Raw genomic sequence first — 20,366 nt, 5'->3', positions numbered from 1 at the left:
TAAACGTATATAAAGAGCACTATAGGAAATCAACGGCAACGCCAATTAGTATATAGCGGGCTAATATTAGGCGAGGTTAGTTGATATCAAGTAGGGTTAGCTAATACTAGGTAAGTTTACCTTATATCCGCCAAGTGAATATTGCAACTATAGTAGCTAATATCTATTAGGATAACGCCCCCCCTTCCCCTTATACTCTATACCCCTAGCAAACGCGGCCCAGGAACTAAATAGATTAATTAATTAATAATATCAATTACTTGGGAATATATACCAGTGCTACTAACTATAGCGGATATTAAACGGTTGTAGTAATAGCTTATAGCTAATATCTTATATTACTCATCGAGCAACTTATACGCAGGTTAAAGCTGGGTTTAAGTAAAGTCGGTAGGGAGTACGAAGCCATCTAGCTTATTATTATTATTATAGAGATTAAGCTCATCAAACACGGCGGAAAGATTACCGCCTAGCCGTAAATTAAACTTGTTAAGGGCAGATTAATTAAGTCGTTTAATACCTAGTTGTAATAGAGGCGGCGCTTCTATCTTTGCTTACTGTGCCTAACGGTAGATAATAAAACCTTCGGCAATCGCATTAGCAAGCAATTAAATATCCGCTGTAGGAGATTTAACAGTATGTTAAGTAGACATCCGTTCACCGAACGTGATCTTAAACTTTATACGTAGTGGCCCTATATAATTAGTTATATAAATGCTCCAGCGGAAAAGTAAGTCTAGGTTAAATATCGAATTGCTACGAGTATGCATAAGCTGCTTTAGCTCCCCATTAAGTAGCTCATTATCGAGATCTATCGGGTAGTAACTATCCTATTCGCCGCGGATATTTACTAGACTATTTACTAGGATAGCTTGCTAGAGCTTAGGGGAATAAGCATCTGTTAAAGTTAACTAAAAGAAACGTAATATCTCTAGTAAATAGTTCTTATTTTAACTACCTACGAAATAAATATAAATGCGGGGGAGCACGCGGCTAAGTAGGCCAATATCCACAAGCTTAATAGCGTGCTTAAGGACCTTATACGTCTCTACCAGTTATAAAAAGCGGACGTGCGTTAGAAACTCTGTATTAGCAGGCTTAAGAAGTGTTTATAAGGATATAGCACTGCTAGCCTACTTAAGGTAACCCTTTTACCGTAGTTCCGCAGGCTAGCTGGCATAGTTAGCCGCCCGAGAGACTTCCTAACCGAAAACCGCTGTGCGGATATCCTTAACTACTGCTAATAGACGTTGCGGAGATAGGCTTTTAAGGTACCGCTTAATATCTATAGGCGACTTAGTGTTATAAGACTCCTTAATCTAAGTATAGAGCAACGCTATAATACGAGCGTCGAAGCTATAGAGAATTAGCTCCTCTATATAATAAAACGGCGCGCGCTNNGCTNGGATATTTCTTNNACCTAGGTNGTTNATNTAGGTGTANAGCGTAGAGTACTCTTAGGCTAATTGCTTGCCACTATAGTAATACCGTATAACCATATATAGGTAGTTTAGCTTTAGGTGCTAAAGAGCTAGAATAGGTAAAGCCCAACGCAGGCTATTATAGGCGGATATTGACTTAGTACGTTCTCCCTAACATAACCGAATAAGCTTTATAGTCTTTTAATTACCATAGATTAGAAACAGTCGCTCCTTAAATACTTTATCAGTGCGTTATAGATTTATTTAATAGAGAAAAATGTCGTCTAGTATCTTATAGGTTTTAGATATAGAAGCCTCTCCAGTTATAATAGGTCCTAGGTTAAACCTAGACGTCCGCATAGCGGGTATTACATTAATAGAAGGCATACGTAGATGTTTAAACCGTAGGTTTTTGCTAAGTAATATATTAAGGCCTAGGTACGTCAGGAAAACGGAAGAGTAGTAGGGGCTAGCCAGGGGCTGGCCCGGGGCTGGCCCGGGGTCATTTTAGCTGGATCCGCTAATCTGCTTATGTACACTTCTTTACGCTAGCCCCAGGCCCCATTAGCAACATTAGCAATATTAGCAACATTAGCAACATTAGCAATATTAGCAATATTAGCAATATTAGTAATATTAATAATATTAATTTTAAAAATTATAATATATCTTTTTACTATAATAGTTATAATATTTTCTATAACTGCAATATTTATATNGGAATAATAATNGGTTTTAAATTTTNAAATTTNGTTATTAAGCAATTAATTAAAATAAGTGGGAAGCCTCTTGCAGAGGCTCCAAATCGTCAATTGGCGATATTCCTGACGATCNACCGGCCGTGTACTGATTTCCTAACTAGGCCTAGCACCCGCCTACCTGTGTGCCTGCCTACCTACCTGCTTGCCTACTTGCCTGCCTACCTGCCTACCTACCTACCTGCCTACCTGCCTGCCTACCTGCCTGCCTACCTGCCTGCCTACCTGCCTGCCTACCTGCCTGCCTATACCTATCTATGCCTACCTGTATATGCCTACCTGTCTGTGCCTACCGTCTATATCTGTCTATGGNATCTAATTCAATTTGATTCGGTAGCGGGCTGATATCGAGGCTCTGGTTCGATTCGATCGATCGATTAAGTCGTTCGTGGTGTTGCTGACTGGTTGTTCGAACGATCGTCGTCTAGTTCTGGCGACGGTCGTCTGGTTCTGATGACGGTCGTCTGGTTCTGGCGACGGTCGTCTAGTTCTGGCGACGATCGTCTAGTTCTGGCGACGATCGTCTAGTTCTGGCGACGGTCGTCTAGTTCTGGCGACGGTCGTCTAATTCTGGCGACGGTCGTCTGGTTCTGGCGACGGTCGTCTGGTCCTGACGACGGTTGTCTGGTCCTGACGACGGTCGTCTAGTTCTGGCGACGGTCGTCTGGTTCTGGCGACGGTCGTCTGGTCCTGATGATGGTCGTCCTGATGACGGTCGTCTGGTTCTGGCGACGGTCGTCTAGTTCTGGCGACGGCCGTCTGGTTCTGGCGACGGTCGTCTGGTCCTGATGACGGTCGTCCTGATGACGGTCGTCTAGTTCTGGCGACGGTCGTCTAATTCTGGCGACGGTCGTCTGGTTCTGGCGACGGTGGTCCTGACGACGGTTGTCTACGACGGTCGTCTGGTCCTGATGACGGTCGTCCTAATAACAGTCATCTAGTTCTGGCGACGGGTCGTCTGGTTCTGGCCACAGTCATCTACTAGCTGCCATTGTAGTGCCTCCCTAGGTAGAGAGGATGGAAGAAAGGGTAAAAAAAAATAAGTGGTATTTAGGTGTACAAGGGGTATGCAAAGACACGTAGAGGCTGCCGGGAATATAGTGGGACCCGATAGCACTGTGGGTCGCTGTCAGACGATTAAGATAACCAGGAAAATTAAAGTCCTTACTAGGAGGCCTACTAGGAAGCCTGCTAGGAGCCTGCTAGGAGGCCTTTAGGATTTTAATACCCTAATAGCAATAAACGCAATAATAGTAATAATATTTATTTTATAGCCATAAGCTAGCATAATGCTAGCGTATAGCTCTAGGGCCTAGCTGATATGGTAGAAAGCTGGCGTAGAGCTCTAGGGGGTCAGCTAATATGGCGGAAAGCTAGCGTAGAGCTCTAGGGGGTCGGCTAATATGGCGGAGAGCTAGCCCCGGGCCCCAAAAACACTTTTAGCGAAACTAAATTTCGTACGCCACCCCCCGTTTTCCTGACGTATGCCTCTACAATAGCTTTATAAATTAAAGCTGTTAAGATCTACTTCTGTATCTCGTCTTATAAATTACCTAAAGCCTCTACAATATCTAAGAACTTAATTAGAATATCCACACGAAGCATGCTCTATTAAAGCCCACTATTAGGTATACTTACACTAAAGATAAGCTTGCTAGTTATGCGCGAATAGAACGTCCCAGTATCCCTAAGTATTTAATACTAAACTCGTTAGAGGTAGTCAAAGTTATTATAGATAACAATAGTATTAGAAGCTGCACCTATTAAGCGGATTTTTACCTATATATAGGTTAGTATATACCTACACCGCGGAGATTATAGGCTAAACCTTAATTCCTAGGCTATCCGCTCCTTCTACTAGTTTAAAGTGGTATAACCATTAATTAATCCAAGCCTATAGAGCACAGAAAGCACGCGGCGCTTAACGCCGTTAGCTTGGAGATACATCCCTAGTAGCCATAGAATATAGTTTGCGGAGTTTTGTAAAAGGCTAAATATAAGCGTAGAAGCTATTAAAACCGCACGGCCTTTATACAAAGAACATTTACGTTAACCCTCTTAATATGCTGTAATTACATACTCTAGTGTAGGTGCGTAAGTTTTTACGGCTTAATAGTACTGCCTAAGGTTAAGCTGCTTAATATCCGCATATTGGTCAAAGCTGCCAAATAGTAACTCTTTCTCCCTTAGCTCTTTAAGCTCTCTTTAGATAGTAAAAGCAACACTAGCACCCACTATACCGCGCTTCTCTATCTCTTTAGTATAGATATCTAGAATATCAGCATCCTCTAGGAGTTTGTTAAGGAGCTCTCTTACTCTTTTTTTCTTTAGTGCCTTACGTAAACCTTTAGCTATTATAATCTATTTAAGCGCTAGGTCTCCTATAGACATCCGCTATAGCCTAAGACAGTCAACAATTACCCAGACCTTCTCTGTAGCGGATATCTTCTTAGCGGATATTACGGATATTACGGGTATTTTATCAACTCCTACTTCTTTATCCTCTTGGGGATCTATGTAGTTTGGCAGTGGTAAGTAGGCTATTAAGGACCGCCATTAAGCTACGGATAGCGATGGGGGAGACGACGGGGGAGACGATAGGGGAGATGATGGGGGTAGGATAAGACGGCTAATGCCCTCGGGCACTATATCCGCTGTATCTCTTAATCCTCTAGCGGTATTGGTTAATAGAGAGGGTAGTTTATTATCAAAAGCTTAAGAAGACTGGCTCCTGCTAGACGAAATAGAGGGGTTTCTTTGACGCCTTTTAGATGCGCCTATGGCTAGCAGTTAGTTCTGGAAAATCCATTAATTAGAGAGCTAATTAAGGCAATTCTAATGCAGGTATTAACAGGATAATAGACGTGGCGGTTGCTTACATTAATTTCGTTAAAGTTAATGGTTTGCCTCATATAAATAGACCGGCTCGGCTTCCAAAAGCTTGCCAAAGTAGCTCAGACCAAGAAACAGATGGATCGATCGAATAGGTTAGCTTGCGGATATTCGATTATCCGCGCAGCGGATATTCATCGGTTTCTTGGTCTGAGCATGCTAAGTCAAGTAATACCAATGGTATTATTATATCAAGAGTCACGTGTAGGGTGAATAAGCAGTAAAACTTCAATAAAAGTGGATCTTAAAGCCTAAAGGGTATAGATTTCCCTCCTTATGGGTTAGATATACCCCCTTCTCATACAACTAGTTATACCGATATTAGTGGTAGAGCTTAACGATATCGTCAAAAGTCAGATTATCGTTAGTTACACCAAAAAAGGCTTGATTAGGGCGTGTAGATCGTAACACCAAATGTATCATTATATACCCGGTATCGTACTAAGGAGTTTTGCCTGTAGCTTTAATATATTAATAGCGATAATTTTAAAAGAATTTTATATTAAAAACTCATTAGGTATGCGCGTACGGGGCTAAAATTCATCTAGTGTAAGATTTTGCAACGTGGCATATTTCAACACTCCCTGAGGTTTGGTGGAGAATTCGTTGGTGATAAGGAGCAGTATGCCCGCACGTGCGCGTAGTGCACGTACCACGTCCATCTGAAACGCGTCCTGTAGAGAAATCAGCTGGAAACGGCTTGCGCCGACAAGTCGACCTCAGCTCCGGGACACCGACTAATAGCCAACATATATGTTGAACTAATTTACATTGCTCCAAGCTATTGAATAGGGTCACACCAATCAGGTTATTCTCCCTGTCAGCTCCTTTAGCCTGTTGACCAATCCTGATCGCGTGAGAGCGTCATTCCGCAAACGCATGAACAATTTCCTGGCAATAACACAGCCTTTCAATGGACACCATCATCGGACTTGTACGAAAGCGTGATGCCTCCGGCTCTAGTACTTGGCGAAGGTGGTCAGGGAGTTTCCTTATTTCTTTAACGCGTTGCGCAGTTCTTTCAGCGCTGGAGTCATCGACACAGCCTATCTCATCTGTTTTCCTCATTTTAGTCTAATCTAATAATAATGTCTACTGCTTATATTTTTCTAAGTATTTTTAAGCCAGTCACAATTCTTTTTTTCTGTTATATTATTTCATCTGTCTCTAGTGTTGCGATCGACACACAACACCTCGATAAACGATTAAACGTTCCCGCTAGCTATGTTGCGGCTCCGTACTACCCAACTCCTCATGGGGGATGGGTGGCTGACTGGAGCGAGAGCTACAGAAAAGCAGCGCTACTCGTCGCCAACATGACTTTAGCAGAGAAAGCTAACATCACTTGCGGGTCTGGCTACGATATGGGTGGGCCCTATATGAATCAGTGAGAAGAGCCTAGCTGAACTGTTTCAGGAAGGTGTGTTGGAAATTCAGGAAGTGCACCTCGTCTTGGCCTTCCACAGCTTTGCCTCCAAGACTCAGCACTTGGAATCCGCAACTCGGATCACAACACTGCTTTCCCGGCTGGCATTACTGTTGGAGCAACATGGGACAAGTCGCTAATGTACGCCCGTGGTGTCGCTCTAGGTGCGGAATTCCGAGGAAAAGGAATCAATGTTTTCCTTGGGCCAACAGTTGGACCACTGGGGCGCAAACCGCGAGGAGGCCGAAATTGGGAAGGATTTGGCGCAGATCCGGTACTCCAAGCTGTTGGAGGAGCATTGACAGTTCAAGGAGTCCAGGAGCAAGGTGTCATTGCTACTATCAAGCACTATATTCTTAACGAACAGGAGATGTACAGAATGTACAGTATTGCCCAGCCTGGATACAGCTCGAACATTGATGATAGGACCATCCATGAACTCTATTTATGGCCCTTTGCGGAAGGAATCAAAGCCGGAGTGGGTTCCGTAATGGCCGCCTACAACGCGGTACGTGGAATTTCAAGGATAAATATACTTTTCGAGCTGACTTCTACAGGTCAATGGATCAGCATGTTCACAAAACAGCTACCTTCTGAATGGTATCCTAAAAGATGAACTCGGATTCCAAGGCTTCGTCATGTCCGATTGGCTGGCTCAGATCTCTGGAGTACCTTCCGCCCTCGCTGGCCTGGATATGAGCATGCCTGGTGATGGTCTTGTCCCACTATTGGGAGACTCTTATTGGATGTACGAACTTTCGAGAGCAGTGCTGAATGGGTCTGTGCCTGTGGACCGCCTCAATGACATGGTTACTAGAATAGTTGCGGCTTGGTATCAAATGGGCCAGGACAAAGACTATCCTCCTCCCAACTTCTCCACCAATACACAGGATGCTACCGGGCCACTATATCCAGGCGCATTATTCTCTCCATCAGGTGTTGTGAATGAATTCGTTGATGTTCAAGACGGACATGCAGCGGTTGCGAGGAACATCTCTAGAGATGCTATCACCATGCTAAAAAATGTCAACAACACCTTACCACTAAGTACAAATTCATCGCTCAAAATCTTCGGAACAGACGCTCAAAAGAATTCAAATGGCATCAATTCTTGCTCCGATCAAGGATGTGACAAGGGCACACTTGGCATGGGCTGGGGGAGCGGCACTGCAAGATACCCGTACCTGGATTCTCCAATGGACGCTATTTCCAGCAAAGCAAGCAACGTAAAATACTACAACACAGATACATTTCCCTCCGGCCTGACAGCTTCCTCCGGAGATATTGCCCTCGTATTCATCAATGCTGACTCTGGCGAAAATTATATTACCGTGGAGGGCAACCCTGGAGATCGAACAACGGCCGGACTCAATGCTTGGCATAATGGAGATACACTACTCAAGAATGCTGCAGCCACCTATAGCACAGTTATCGTCATCGTGCACACAGTTGGCCCAATTCTACTAGAAGAATGGATCGACCTTCCATCCGTTAAAGCGGTTCTTTTTGCACATCTTCCGGGACAGGAAGCTGGCCAATCCTTAGCATCGGTTTTATTCGGCGACGTCTCTCCAAGCGGCCATCTTCCATACACCATCCCCCACAATGAATCTGAAAGCCCCGCCAGCGTCGGTCTCGTCTATTTCGAGCTTGGCCAACCGCAAGACACTTACACTGAGGGCCTCTACATCGACTACCGCTACTTTAATGCCCATAGTATCAAACCACGCTACGCTTTCGGACACGGCTTGAGCTACACCACATTTTCTTTTTCCGATGCAATAATCACAGCCGTGACTTCTCTGACTTCCATTCCACCAGCCAGACCAGCTAAAGGCAGCACACCCACATACTCTACTGCCATTCCACCCGCATCTGAAGCATATTGGCCCGCAAATTTCAACCGCATCTGGCGCTACCTCTACTCTTGGCTAGAGAAATCCGACGCTGACGCCGCTGCCGCCGTAGCCTCTACATCTAGCTATGTCTATCCCGCTGGTTATAGCAACACGCAGAAGCCTGGACCACCGGCCGGTGGCGCTCAAGGCGGGAATCCCGCTCTCTGGGACGTCGCATACACGGTCTCTGTTACCGTCACAAATACGGGAAACTTCAGTGGCCGCGCCGTCGTGCAGGGCTATGTGCAATTTCCCGCGGGGATTTCGTATGACACGCCCGTTATTCAGCTGCGGGATTTTGCCAAGACGGAAACGCTGGCCAAGGGCGAGAGTGAGGTGTTGACGCTCAGTTTTACCAGAAAGGATTTGAGCGTTTGGGACACAGTTCAGCAGAACTGGGTGGTTCCAAATGTAGGAGGTGATTATACGATTTGGGTTGGTGAGGCCTCGGATACCTTAACCCTAGGGTGCAAGACAGCGAGCTTGGGGTGCCAGAGTGGCTTGGTAAGTCCGGCGTAGTGAATTATTTATAAGAAATTCAGTTTGGGTGTTTGAAAGGGTGTTTTTACTATAGGTAATTGTAAATAAAGATTGCATGAACTTTTGGGGAGAGAAGAAATGTTGCAGGTTATACTGGACTCCTCTTTGGATATTCTTTACTAATCAAGATCCGTATAAGAATAGAAATCCCTGTTTCAAATATTTATATTACAAACAATAAATCCTGATTACGATTACTCGAAGGAATAGAAAGCAAGGGTTCTTTATCCTACTCCACCACAGGAAGCAAAATATAGCTACCAGGGACCTTTACGACCGCAATACAATGTAGCGACGCCTTGTTCGTTGACATTCTCGACCCCTCCGACCTCCAAGGTAGCCCGGTCAATTGGAGGGAAAGCGTTCAAGTCTATACCAACCCTTCACTCTCGGCTTCTCGCCCTGTGGAAACTTCATGCTAATCAGCGTGCAGATATGTGTGACTTCGATGATCTCGCCTTCCCCCACGGGATTATACTCCTCTATACGTTGTATGGAAATCCAGCAGGTGATAACTTCGGGTCCGCTATTCGGCGGGAAATGCGTATCCTGCCTTGGGCCCTTGTAGAAAAGTACGTCAACATCCGACGTCAATCGTAATTTAGAAGCAACACGTATAAGCCAAGACTAGCAGCTCTTCTCGTAAGGAACTTTTAACTGCGTTCCAACTGTGCCGGATGGCAGCATCTTTTCCAAATAGGCACAGATGTCTTACTATAGAGAAGGACCTGCAGGGAAACTTGAATAATTATCTAGGTAAGCAGGAATTTCTTACGACTCTATTACGGTTATAGTTGAATTATACTGAAGGACCTGAAACTGTAGAGAATCAATATATCAAAAGCCTGCTAGCAAAGTTTAAAGGGTACGTTTCCTATTTTGTCCCTGCGCTTGACGATGCCACTTCTTAAAAATCTATTCTCTAGTGAAATGGCATATAGTGTATCTAGGACCCAGCTTTACAAATACTATTTGTCGTCGGAAGGTCTAAATAAGGCGGAGTAATCACTACTTTAACTCAAGCAGGTTTATCTCAAAAGAAACACCCTTCACTGCCCGTGCACAGTAAAAGCCACTTACCACGATCGGACGAAGTCTAAGAAACTACATATGCCTCTTCGCCTCCGCTAGTTGAGCTTCCAGATCCTCACGCCAAACCCATCGATACCGAGCGTCAATGTCCGGCTGGAGCTTTGACAGGTCGTCCCGAATTTTTGGTGCCACCAACTCGTTGGCCATACCCGCTAATCTGCTGAGCACGACTACTTTCTGTGTCCTTGGCCTTCGTACGGAATCGTAGGCTCTGAATGCTGTCTCTAGATTTTCGGCGTCGTTGATAGACCCTAGCAGACTGCTTAAGATATATGCGTCCTCCATCGCCATACCAGCTCCAGCGCCCAGGTTTGCTGTGCTTGCATGCGCGCTATCCCCCATAAGGCATATCCGGCCTCGGTAGTACTTCTCCGAGTGGATCAGATCGAAGAAAGCCCACTTGTCTCTGACTTCGAATTTGGAGATTAGATCAACGAGGACGGGATGCCACCCTTCGAAATCCTTAACCATATCCTCTTTTGTGGATGGTACAATCCATTGCCCATGGTTCCACGGCTGATCATTCCTGACGACACCAACCATGTTAATAAGCTTCCCGTGCTCCACTGGATACGTGATGATGAAGCCCCCATAGCCAACATACAACTGGCTGTTGAGTGCTATATCATCTCCTAGGATTTCTCTTGCCAGTTTTTCCGGAACCAGGGCCCTGTAGCCATATTCGCCGGTGTATTCCGGATTGACCTTGTAGTTGAACAAATATCCTCTTGTCTTGGACTTTATCCCATCGCAGCCAATGACCGCACTGGCTGTTGCAGTCGAGCCGTCTGCGAAGTGAAGCCGAACACCTCCCCCTTCGGGCTTAGAAAGTTCGTCGATACCCACCAGAGACTTGCGAAACGAAACAGTACCATCAGGGATGAGCTTGACCAACTCATCTAAGAACCGCGCGCGATGCACGCCACAACGTGTTCTCGTCCCATAACCGAGCTTCACCGACTCCTCATCTTCAAGATGCCATATGAGATCGCCGCACTTCTTCCCGTTTCCGTCTCGTGAATCCATGCCATAACGCCATGACAACCATGTGTGGATCCTGTCGGCCGACTCGTTGAATGTTGCGCATTTCTTGAAGCCGTGAAGCATCGCCGGGTCGATCAGATTAAGAGCTCGAGCCGAGTTGGGCCCAAAGATGACTCCAGCGCCAATCTCCCCAAATCCCGCTGCAGCTTCGTAAATGTGAGTTGGAACACCCTGCTTGATGAGGCCGATTGCCAGAGCAACTCCGCCAAGACCACCGCCTACTATGGCGATATTGAATGGTTTTGTAGGCGTCATTCCGTTTATTGAGCCCATCTTGAGTTTCGTTTGGAAAAGAAGAGGTATTTTCAAGAAGATGTTAAGGTACTGAGAAGAGAGAGGCCGTCTTAAGAAATAGGTCGCCAAAGACTTGATCAGTGAACAACCAATGATATCACTCAACTGGAGTAGAGAGCTTCGTGATTCGATAATCTTAGATCGTGACCTTCTGAGGACCGAGAGAACCTCCTGGTGCACTAACCCTTCAAATATTGGTTGTCTCACACAATTCCGCTCAACTGGGGCCTAACGCGGTGTGACAAAGGGAGACTTGATGCAGCACCTTGATTCACCCCGCAACTGAAAGAGCTAAGCATGGGTTCGTGCAGCAACACGGTCTACGCGAAAGCCAAACTAAGCGGCTCGTCAAAGGTATTAGATTCCACAGTTCTTGCTGGTATTATTGGTTTTCAGAAAGCCGCATGTTTCGCCTCCCTGAAGTTTTTCCCGTCGAGAGGTAATCACAGCATGTTTTGAAAAGTACATTTCTTTGGCACTACTCTCTATTTAATGCTTGAGAAGCTGTGCTCTCATCATTCAATTGTGTTTGTATTAGAACTAGACTTAGGACTGAAAGAATCAATTCTCGGGCGCTGGAACTGGGAACTTCATTCTCCACCTGCTACCCCAAATTTGAGTAGCAATGACAGATGCAAGTGAGACGGCTACAATAGCTGCTTGACACCCAAACGTAATTGCGGGACCGTTATGTGCGATCCAATTGGGATTGAAATATGTGATGACAAAGCCACCTATTCTTCAAGTTATTAAAATTCAATGGTGACGAGTAAGAGCCTTACCAGTAACACGCCAGAAATTAAGCCATGATGAGGCTAACGCCACGTGCTGTGGGAAGCAGTCTAAGACATATGCAGAGATGACGGTCGTAGCGGCAAGCGTAGCGAATGTATTGAGGCTCCAGCCAAATACAACACCAATCCAATGGAGTGGGTGCTGTAGAACCTGCCCGTAAAGCACCTGAGAACATATTGCGAAGACAACGGTAACCCAAGCACCCCACAGACGGTTCTCCAGTTTATGACCCATGGTTTCGGCGGATGAAAGAGTTTTGTAGCCAGTCATCGAAGACATGACCCCACAGTTCTGCAATAATAGCATTAAGCATAGGGGCAAGGTAGAGAAGGGATGTCGTTGTGTCACTGAAGAGACAGGGCGGCGGTTTAACGAATTGGGTGACTGAGGTTGGAATCCCGATTGCCCACATATACGGTACAAGGAAGGTGGAGCGTTTTTAACGTTAGTATCATTCTTCGGGTTTGAAAGGTATACTCGCAAGGCACAGTTAAGTAGGGCAGATACGAGACAGCTATTAGATCCTTGATTACGGTGCTAATCGTTGGTCTCCCGCTTGTTCCAAGCCCGGCAACGCCAGTCAAGAGCTTGATTCTGCCCAGAGCGCCCTCAGATTTCGGAGTCCGCTCCGAAACCTTCCGGTCGTGCAGGGTTTCATCACCAAAGCAGATAATCATGAGTGTCGAAAAGTCATAGAATGCGACCAAGGCGCCAAGGTCCTGCCTCCAATTGATATTCTGGATTAAGAATCTAGCAATGAACGGGCCAAGATATGGGTCAACGAGGTAAGTAAAGGCCCAAAGGTTGATCTTACGAGCGCGACCTTGGAAAAAGAACATGTCGTGAATCACAGTGAGCCCGATGACCTGTGGAGTGTTGAGGAAACACTGAAAGGATCGACAGGCAGTGAAGCCGGCCTAAGTAGGTGCTTGGGGGGCATAATGCAAGAGAGCAATTGCGACTAAAATAGGACTGGGAGTCTACCAAGACAATCAATTTGGAAGTCAATGTTGACGCTGAAGAACAAAAGACTAACCTACCATATCGCTGAACTAAAGGTACTGCTAGGATGCCACCGGGATCTTGCAAGAAGATGCCTCCGCTTAATGACTTTGCGACATCGGGAATTGACATATTCCAAGTCAAAGCCTGAGCTTCGAACAATGTGGTCCCCCAAGTTATACCCCAATCAGTCAACAAGGCACTGAAGCCCAAAACAAATAAGACGGTATGCTTCTTCGTCCATGACCAATTGAGAGGGTCCGCTGGATCATCGCTTGGCTGTGGGATGAGGACGATCTTGCTGTCAGGACTTGTACATCAAGGTCTGAGCTGGACTTTTCTCCCGCGTCTATGGTAACAACATAAGTACCCTCGACGTCTGCGACTGTCTTCTTCTCCACGTCCATGGTCAGCTGATTATCCTCTCCTTTATCAGAGGGTTCTCGGCTTGATTGAGATCCGAATGAACCGTACGAAGAGGCCTCCAGGGCTTGCATTGTGCTCTCAACTGAGCCGAGCCTGCCGACGTTGTTTTCATTCCCATCGAATCCCACCAACACCAAGCCTTTTAGTGGCATGAACTCCCATGCAAAAATATGAAATTTGTGAACTTGCAGGCGCCTTAACTGCAGAATTTTAAGAAACCTGAACAGAAGTGCGGCCAGGGACGAGTTCGGGGCTCAACGGTCAAGTCCCGGCTATTTTCAAAACACCTGACTCGGGGAGCCGCGCGGAGGCAGCTGTGGCATCATCCAGGACATCATTCCGCTTTCTCGCCGAAAGCCACGCCGGCAAGAGTTCTTCATCGGCATCTAGCTCTTAATTTTGTATGGGAATAACGGGGATGTCACAGCCGACGACGTAAATATTCCCTTCACCCAATACTTTCCTGCTAGCAACGGCTTGAGCGCCGGAGCGGACGTACAAATTACGAGGAACGTCAAAAGTCGCTCAACTTTACGGATTTATTAAACCACACTAACATAGGTTTTTTAATTTTTAAATAAATAAAGGTATTAAGGTACTTAAAATATTATACTTGTGATTTTATTATTTTCTATATTTTATGGTTGTTATATTATTAAGCTGTAACGTAGTGGCCGAGTCGGCCCCCCATACGAGACAGCCCCCTATTCGGGTCAGCTCCCTATTCGAGTCAACCTCCCATTCGAGTCACCCCCCTGTCCGAGTCAGCCTCCCATTCCGAGTCAGCTCGCTCCTGAACCATGCGATCGGGCGCACATTGTGAACGACTCAGTCAATCGAGGCACGAGCACGGCAGGAAGAACGCATGCAAGCCTGCACAATTGGATCGTCTATCAACGAGGGTCTAAAGCAAGAGAAAGGAAAGGAGAAGAAGAGCAGCGCCACTCGAAGCAGGGTTTTTACGCGACTACAGCTCTCTGCCATTTTCTGCCGCAATCTGCCATTTTCCGCTAGTATCGTAACACACATACCCCCACCCAAATCAGCATTAATTACAACTGAACGCTATCTAATCTAAATACACTTTGATCTACTAGAAGCTCCTTCTACACCTTCTTTGTAAAGCTAACGACGCCTCGTAGAGCCGCATTCCGTTCCGTTTTGGTAGCCAAATCTTATATTTTTGGACCCTCTTATCCACTCTTTTCTACACCTCTGCTACTATTAAAAAAGAATAATTATTTATAGTAAGAATACTTTTAGCTATAAATTTAAGGTATTAGATCTTTAGTAGCTACCCTTAAGATGTTATTAAATTAATCTATTTAATTAAAGACTGCCTCTTAGTAATATTCTTTATTAATTAGTAACCTCTTTAATAGTAGCGTAAAGTCAATAAAGACGTGAAATATTTCAGTAAGTTAACGAGTAGATTAAAGAGGATTTTCTTTTAATTACCTTAAGGTAAGCTGTATTCAATCCTCCTAGGTAAAGGGTGAATTTCGGGGTCTATAGGAGCCATGGTCGTTGTGTAAGAAAGCGGTGTATTGATCTGGTTGGGGACGATTTGGGGGCGATCAACAGGTGACTCGTGTGGGGGGCTGACTCGTACAGGTGGCCACTACATTAAAGAAGATGACTGCTTTGCAGTACGTGCACGGCTCTCTTCCTGCCTTGGCTGGCGAACCACATCCTTTCAGGAAACCCGCACACCAGTAAATCCATCACAATCTATTGCGCACAATGCACCGCTGTTCACGAGGCGTGGTGGCTGAAAGAACCCCTTCGCTGCACTCAATGGCTGCTCCAACATCTGCCGGAGTTTTCGACGATTTGCAGGCTTATCTGGAGAACAAGCCCTAGCGAACCACGGTTCCTGGCCAACTGCTACCTCTAAATCCTTGGAGTCATGCCGTGTCACTGTCGTCTCACCAAACTGATTTCTTATGATACATTGTGCATGGTTCCCCTGACTGTCAGACTCTTGAATCTCGATTCCATGCTTTGGATTCTGCCTGTCTTGAAGATCTTCTGAACTTATTACACCATGGATAACGTGAACATTGGTCCCAAAATTCTGGCTGCAAACTGGACCGAAGCCGGTATTGCTACCGTTGTTGTGTGCATCCGAATATTCACGCAGATAAAAGTTGTCGGTCGTGTCGGCATTGACGACTACCTGATTCTCCTCGCTTTGGTCAGTATCATCCGAAGTTCCTCAATACATCATCTCTGACCACAAAGAATCTAGGCCACTGGATTAATCAACACATCACTGATGACCGTGGCCGTACATTGGGGGATCGGACGGCATATTCAATATTTAGAGCCTGCCCAAATTGTCGCAGCCGTCAAGTTCGAAGTTCTGGCCCAACAACCATGGGGGGTCGTAGCACCGACCTTTGCGAGAGTGTCATTCTCATTTTATTTGATGAGATTTGTTGGTCAGAGTAAACCGATGAAACGGACGCTGTGGCAGGTCATCGTCGTCCAAACTGTATCGAACTTGACCACCTTGTGAGATTTACCTTCAAAACTAAAAGTCAAGCTCAACAGTTACTTATACTGCAATAGCATATTGGTTTTAGTCCAATGTCAACATTTCGCATCCATGTGGGATCCTTCCGTTAAGGGACGCTGCTGGAACCCTATAATACCAATAAATGTCGGATACGCCCAAGGAGGTGAGATCAATCATAGCCTTAGAGGTATCATAATAGCTGACCAAGTTCTAGCTATAAACACGTTTCATGACCTTCTCTTGACGTTCCTACCTCTTTTCATCTTGAAAGATCTCAGTATAAAACTTCGAGTTAAGATTATACTTGTGATACTCATGAGTATGAGCATATTGTAAGTATCAAACTGCTAGCCGCCTTTTCCTAGCGTTAATTTAGCTTATAGTGCGTGTGTGGCATCTGTCATCAAAACAATTGCCGTGGGTAATCTTAGAAAGCGCAATGATTTCACATGTCTGTCAATCTCCCTCCCTGCGAAACCTTCAGCTAATTCTTAATTCAGACCGCACATCATCTTTCATCATTTGGCTCACGTAGGTGTTTCCCTTGATTCACTCCAAATTTTCTAACAATGTACGCACTAACTCGTGTCCCAGCATCGAGAATTACGTCTCGATTATCGCAGCTTCCGTCCCCTCACTCAGACCCCTTTTCCTCTCCTTCACCAGAAAGCCCACAACCCTCGACAACAGTTATGAGATGCGCCCCGGCGGCCAACGCAGCGGCTATCTCCGCCATTCAAATTCCAGAATGAGTATATCATGGGCGGCATCACGCACTGCGACCCACAAAGAAACAACCGCCCATTCTGGCGACGGATCGAGTGAGGATAATATTCTAGCGGCACAACCATTTAAAAATGGCATTACCAAAACGACGAATGTGACGATTCAGTATGGGAGCGAGAATAAAATCAGCGGTATAGAGAGGACTGATATGGACGAGGAGATGTATCATGGTACACTTAAATGATTTTAATGTCAAACGGAATGAATGGCGTCCATATTTTAGCGGATGTTCAAAGTACTATTTAATTGTCTCATGAGGCGTTTCTATGTATATACTGGGTGGATTTTTTAGCCGCATTGGATCCAAGTCTGGATGAAGAGGATAAGACTATTTAGAGCTGAATTCGGATGTCTTAGTGTTTGGGCGTAAGCCACTTAACCAGTGACGATATTAGGCCGCGCTGGGCGCCTATCTGCACCTGGCCCAAAGCTATCCCACGCAGCACTGTCTAGAGGGTTATTGTAACGTGGCATTGCTTTACATCTCCAACACATGCGCTTGTCCTCATGAAAGCCGGTAAGACCTGTGTTTGAGAGTTCTCATACGCTCCTTTTCTAGTCAATGCATAGAGCCTTTCTTTTTGCCCTCTCTTTGCATGGCCTCATTTACGTCGTGGTTCTGTTACTCTGTTAGCTATAGGTTCTTAAAATAGTAAGACATTATATATATATAGAGGCAGAGGCATGCAAGGGCAAGGTAATGAGGTGATAACGAAGGTGGTGACGAAGTAGTGATGGAGGCATCGGAGTCGTTGGAGGTGCCAAAGGCGGTAGAAATGGAGGCCTCGAGACGAGGCAGTAGATAGATGGTAGATGGTACTACGGAATTTAGAGCTTCTAATCCGCAGCTTCTACTACAATGTCGAACTCAATTCCTTCTCTCGACCTGAGCCGGGTATTTCTACGAAGTCATCTACGACGCCAAGTTTCTTTGTGTCGATTCGGAGAACCCGTGTGTTGATTGATCCATGAAGAAAAGAGACTATATACATGAAATCGATGAGTCATAGGCACCCCTGATCTAATTTTAATATGGATCCTAGTAAATGTTAAGCCTCTCAAGGGATCCCTAATTTAAAGTTGACAGGCACTTACTATTACACGACAACCTTCATTCTGCTGTAATAGTTGAGCAAGGATCAATCCTGTTGACCCACATTTAAAGTTAGCACCGAACTGCCAATATTTGGCGAAATACGATAAGACCATGTATAGCGCAAGACGCTGGCTCTAGGAACGTAGTATCAACATCGCTAGGATTTGGTTTAGGCGGGCCGCAATATTGTGAGGCTGTCCCTAGGTAACTTCCACTCCATGTTAATTCTATTCGAGCTGCTAAGTTGCCACCAAAAATGTCAATTCTGTTATAATTTCATTGTTAGAAGAGACAAAGAATGTTCAATAATTAATTTCTATTGACATTTCGCACCTCGAAAACGACAACGACGAACTCCATCTTATCTTATGTCTTCGTAAGCATCGCTTCTAATTGATCCTGCATACCACAGGATATGTTTATAGCCTAGAATGTATAAAATGCAGTTAGAAGTGTGGTAATAAATTTTTTCAAACGACTCACTTGTCCTAACTTGCGCTCGCCTCTCCCTTATCTCGCCGAGTAAGGCAATTCGGAATGCAGCTTCGTTGTCAGTGGAAGAGAGTAAAAGACGGAGCTCAGATGTGGTTCGATGTTGGTCGAAAATTGATGGAGCAGTACTGGACGTGAGCTGAGCAATAGCCAGCTCTCGAAGAAGTGCTAGCAGTGATCTTTTTGAACTAAAGTGGAGTGGATTTGAGCTCAAATCCACTCCAGTCCAAATTACTTGTAGTTTAGCTAGCTCATTCCTAAACAGGGCTAACGCTTGCCTATCAAGGCTAGCAGTCCAGTCCAGTCCAGTCCAACTTTAACCCAATCCAAAAAGATCACTGGGGTGACGTTCATATGAGCTCAAGCTAGACCTGCTATAATCAATGGTCTGCGCCATGACATTGAGGCCGAGAAGCATATTATAGAATAAGGCACAATTGTTAGAGATGGCGATTGTGGAATCGGGTTAAAACGCCGTGCCATAGGTGAGCAGCAACCCCTCCGCTGGTTCATCCCCAAGCTGATCCCACAAGCCATCCTGGACCTGCTGGAAGCCAATGGAGCCAGTGACAACCTTAAGGCTATCATAATCTAAATTTGCGATTGTATTGAAGAAAATACGGACAGCACCTCGGGCGCCCTGTTCGTGTAAGTAAAGCTTTCAAACCACTGTGTACGGTTGCTAACAGGCCTTGTCGAGTATGAAAACATGAATCTAAGCTGGCCCTATCTTGCCATTTTTGCTTTGTCTACTGTCATACCTTGGCTAATATGTCCCGTATCCTCCCACAAACTTAAAAAACACATGCAAGAAGATTCAAGTTTTCACTGGACTAATCTGAAGCCGGGTGATCTGCCACCGTCACTTTCACCTTCATAGGCCGCCAGTTGGATTGCCAGAGTTACGGAGATTATCTGTCCTGGGTACTATTTCTGGTGGTTTTATGTTCCGGAAGTTATCTGGCTGCGCTGTAAATGATGAGGAGGAGAGGGGAACAGCAGAAAATTTTAGAGGGCCACTGACTTGGAAATAAAGTTGAGATACACATTGAGTATAATAATAAACATGCGGATCGTTGGTACCCCCCAACGAAAATTTTGACCCGGGGGTAAGCTTTGGGCAGAGCCTTATGTAGAGTTTTAGTAAAGCCTCATGCAAAGTTTTAGTAGAGCCTTGTGCAGAGCTTTGGTAAAGCCTTGTGTAGAGCTTTATGCAGAGCCTTGTGCAAAGTCACGTGCAGACGTGCAGACTTGCAGACGTGCAAACGTGCAGACATGTAGACGTGTAGACGTGCAGACATATAGACGTGTAGACAATTATAGAGCCTTCTTAGTATATCAGTACTGGAGCTCCGTATTAAGCCCGAAGTAGAGCTTTGAGTAGAGCTTTGAGCTCAAGGGGGAGACCCCCTTGGACCCCCCCTGCGCACTGCGTGCTCTATTCGCTACGTGGGCAAAGCTCTTGTAGAGGTTTTGGTAGAGCGTTTGGTAGAGCTTTTGCAGAGCTTCGCATGGAGGTTCGTATAGAGCCTTTATAGAGCTTCGGTAGAGCTTCAAGCAGAGCTTCGGTAGAGCTTCATGCAGAGCTTCGGTAGAGCTTCATGCAGAGCTTCGGTAGAGCTTCGTGCAGAGCTTCGGTAGAGCTTCATGCAGAGCCTTATTGTCGATTCAGGTTGGATTTAGCCTATTACCCTATCCTTGTTCTCATTCCGGGTGTACTACTACCCCCGTTTCAGTTATATACTGTCGAACGGACCACCCTATGTCTCACTACCCCGCTAATGTCTTACAAACCTGTTTCTATTACCTAGTCATTACGTACTACCTTATGTATATATAGTCTCTTTTCTTCGTAGATCAATCTACACACGAGTCCTTCTTCT

The 20,366-nt window shown here is 45.4% G+C and overlaps 4 protein-coding genes across 4 annotated transcripts; 2 read left to right on the top strand and 2 right to left on the bottom strand.

Moving 5' to 3' along the window:
• Positions 1 to 6,159: 6,159 nt before the first annotated feature.
• K441DRAFT_621990 (glycoside hydrolase family 3 protein) lies at positions 6,160 to 9,056 on the top strand (the record flags this gene model as incomplete). The annotated part of the gene is made up of 3 exons (XM_067645989.1): positions 6,160 to 6,439; positions 6,488 to 7,005; positions 7,055 to 9,056. 3 exons carry the CDS (start codon positions 6,160 to 6,162, stop codon positions 8,912 to 8,914), a joined length of 2,658 nt encoding a protein of 885 aa, XP_067497421.1. The 3' UTR covers positions 8,915 to 9,056.
• A 992-nt stretch (positions 9,057 to 10,048) lies between these two features.
• K441DRAFT_647469 (FAD/NAD(P)-binding domain-containing protein) lies at positions 10,049 to 11,305 on the bottom strand (the record flags this gene model as incomplete). The annotated part of the gene is made up of 1 exon (XM_067646859.1): positions 10,049 to 11,305. A coding segment is annotated over exon 1 (1,086 nt), but the record flags the coding sequence as incomplete, so codon positions are not given.
• Positions 11,306 to 11,878: 573 nt separating this feature from the next.
• Positions 11,879 to 12,394, bottom strand: K441DRAFT_700837 (uncharacterized protein; the record flags this gene model as incomplete). The annotated part of the gene is made up of 2 exons (XM_067653286.1): positions 11,879 to 12,099; positions 12,148 to 12,394. The coding sequence occupies 2 exons, from the start codon at positions 12,392 to 12,394 to the stop codon at positions 11,927 to 11,929; spliced, it is 420 nt and encodes a 139-aa protein (XP_067497419.1). The 3' UTR covers positions 11,879 to 11,926.
• Positions 12,395 to 15,381: 2,987 nt separating this feature from the next.
• K441DRAFT_700836 (uncharacterized protein) lies at positions 15,382 to 17,259 on the top strand. Its single transcript, XM_067653285.1, has 7 exons — positions 15,382 to 15,785; positions 15,840 to 16,105; positions 16,163 to 16,272; positions 16,324 to 16,441; positions 16,493 to 16,560; positions 16,610 to 16,640; positions 16,704 to 17,259. Exons 1-7 carry the CDS (start codon positions 15,636 to 15,638, stop codon positions 17,077 to 17,079), a joined length of 1,119 nt encoding a protein of 372 aa, XP_067497418.1. The 5' UTR covers positions 15,382 to 15,635; the 3' UTR covers positions 17,080 to 17,259.
• Positions 17,260 to 20,366: the final 3,107 nt, after the last annotated feature.

Source organism: Cenococcum geophilum (genome assembly GCF_001692895.1).
Source record: "Cenococcum geophilum 1.58 unplaced genomic scaffold K441scaffold_77, whole genome shotgun sequence".
Classification (NCBI taxonomy): Eukaryota; Fungi; Ascomycota; class Dothideomycetes; order Gloniales; family Gloniaceae; genus Cenococcum; species Cenococcum geophilum.
The sequence above is the reverse complement of the archived record's forward strand: the minus strand, read 5'-3'. Positions and strand labels throughout refer to the sequence as shown.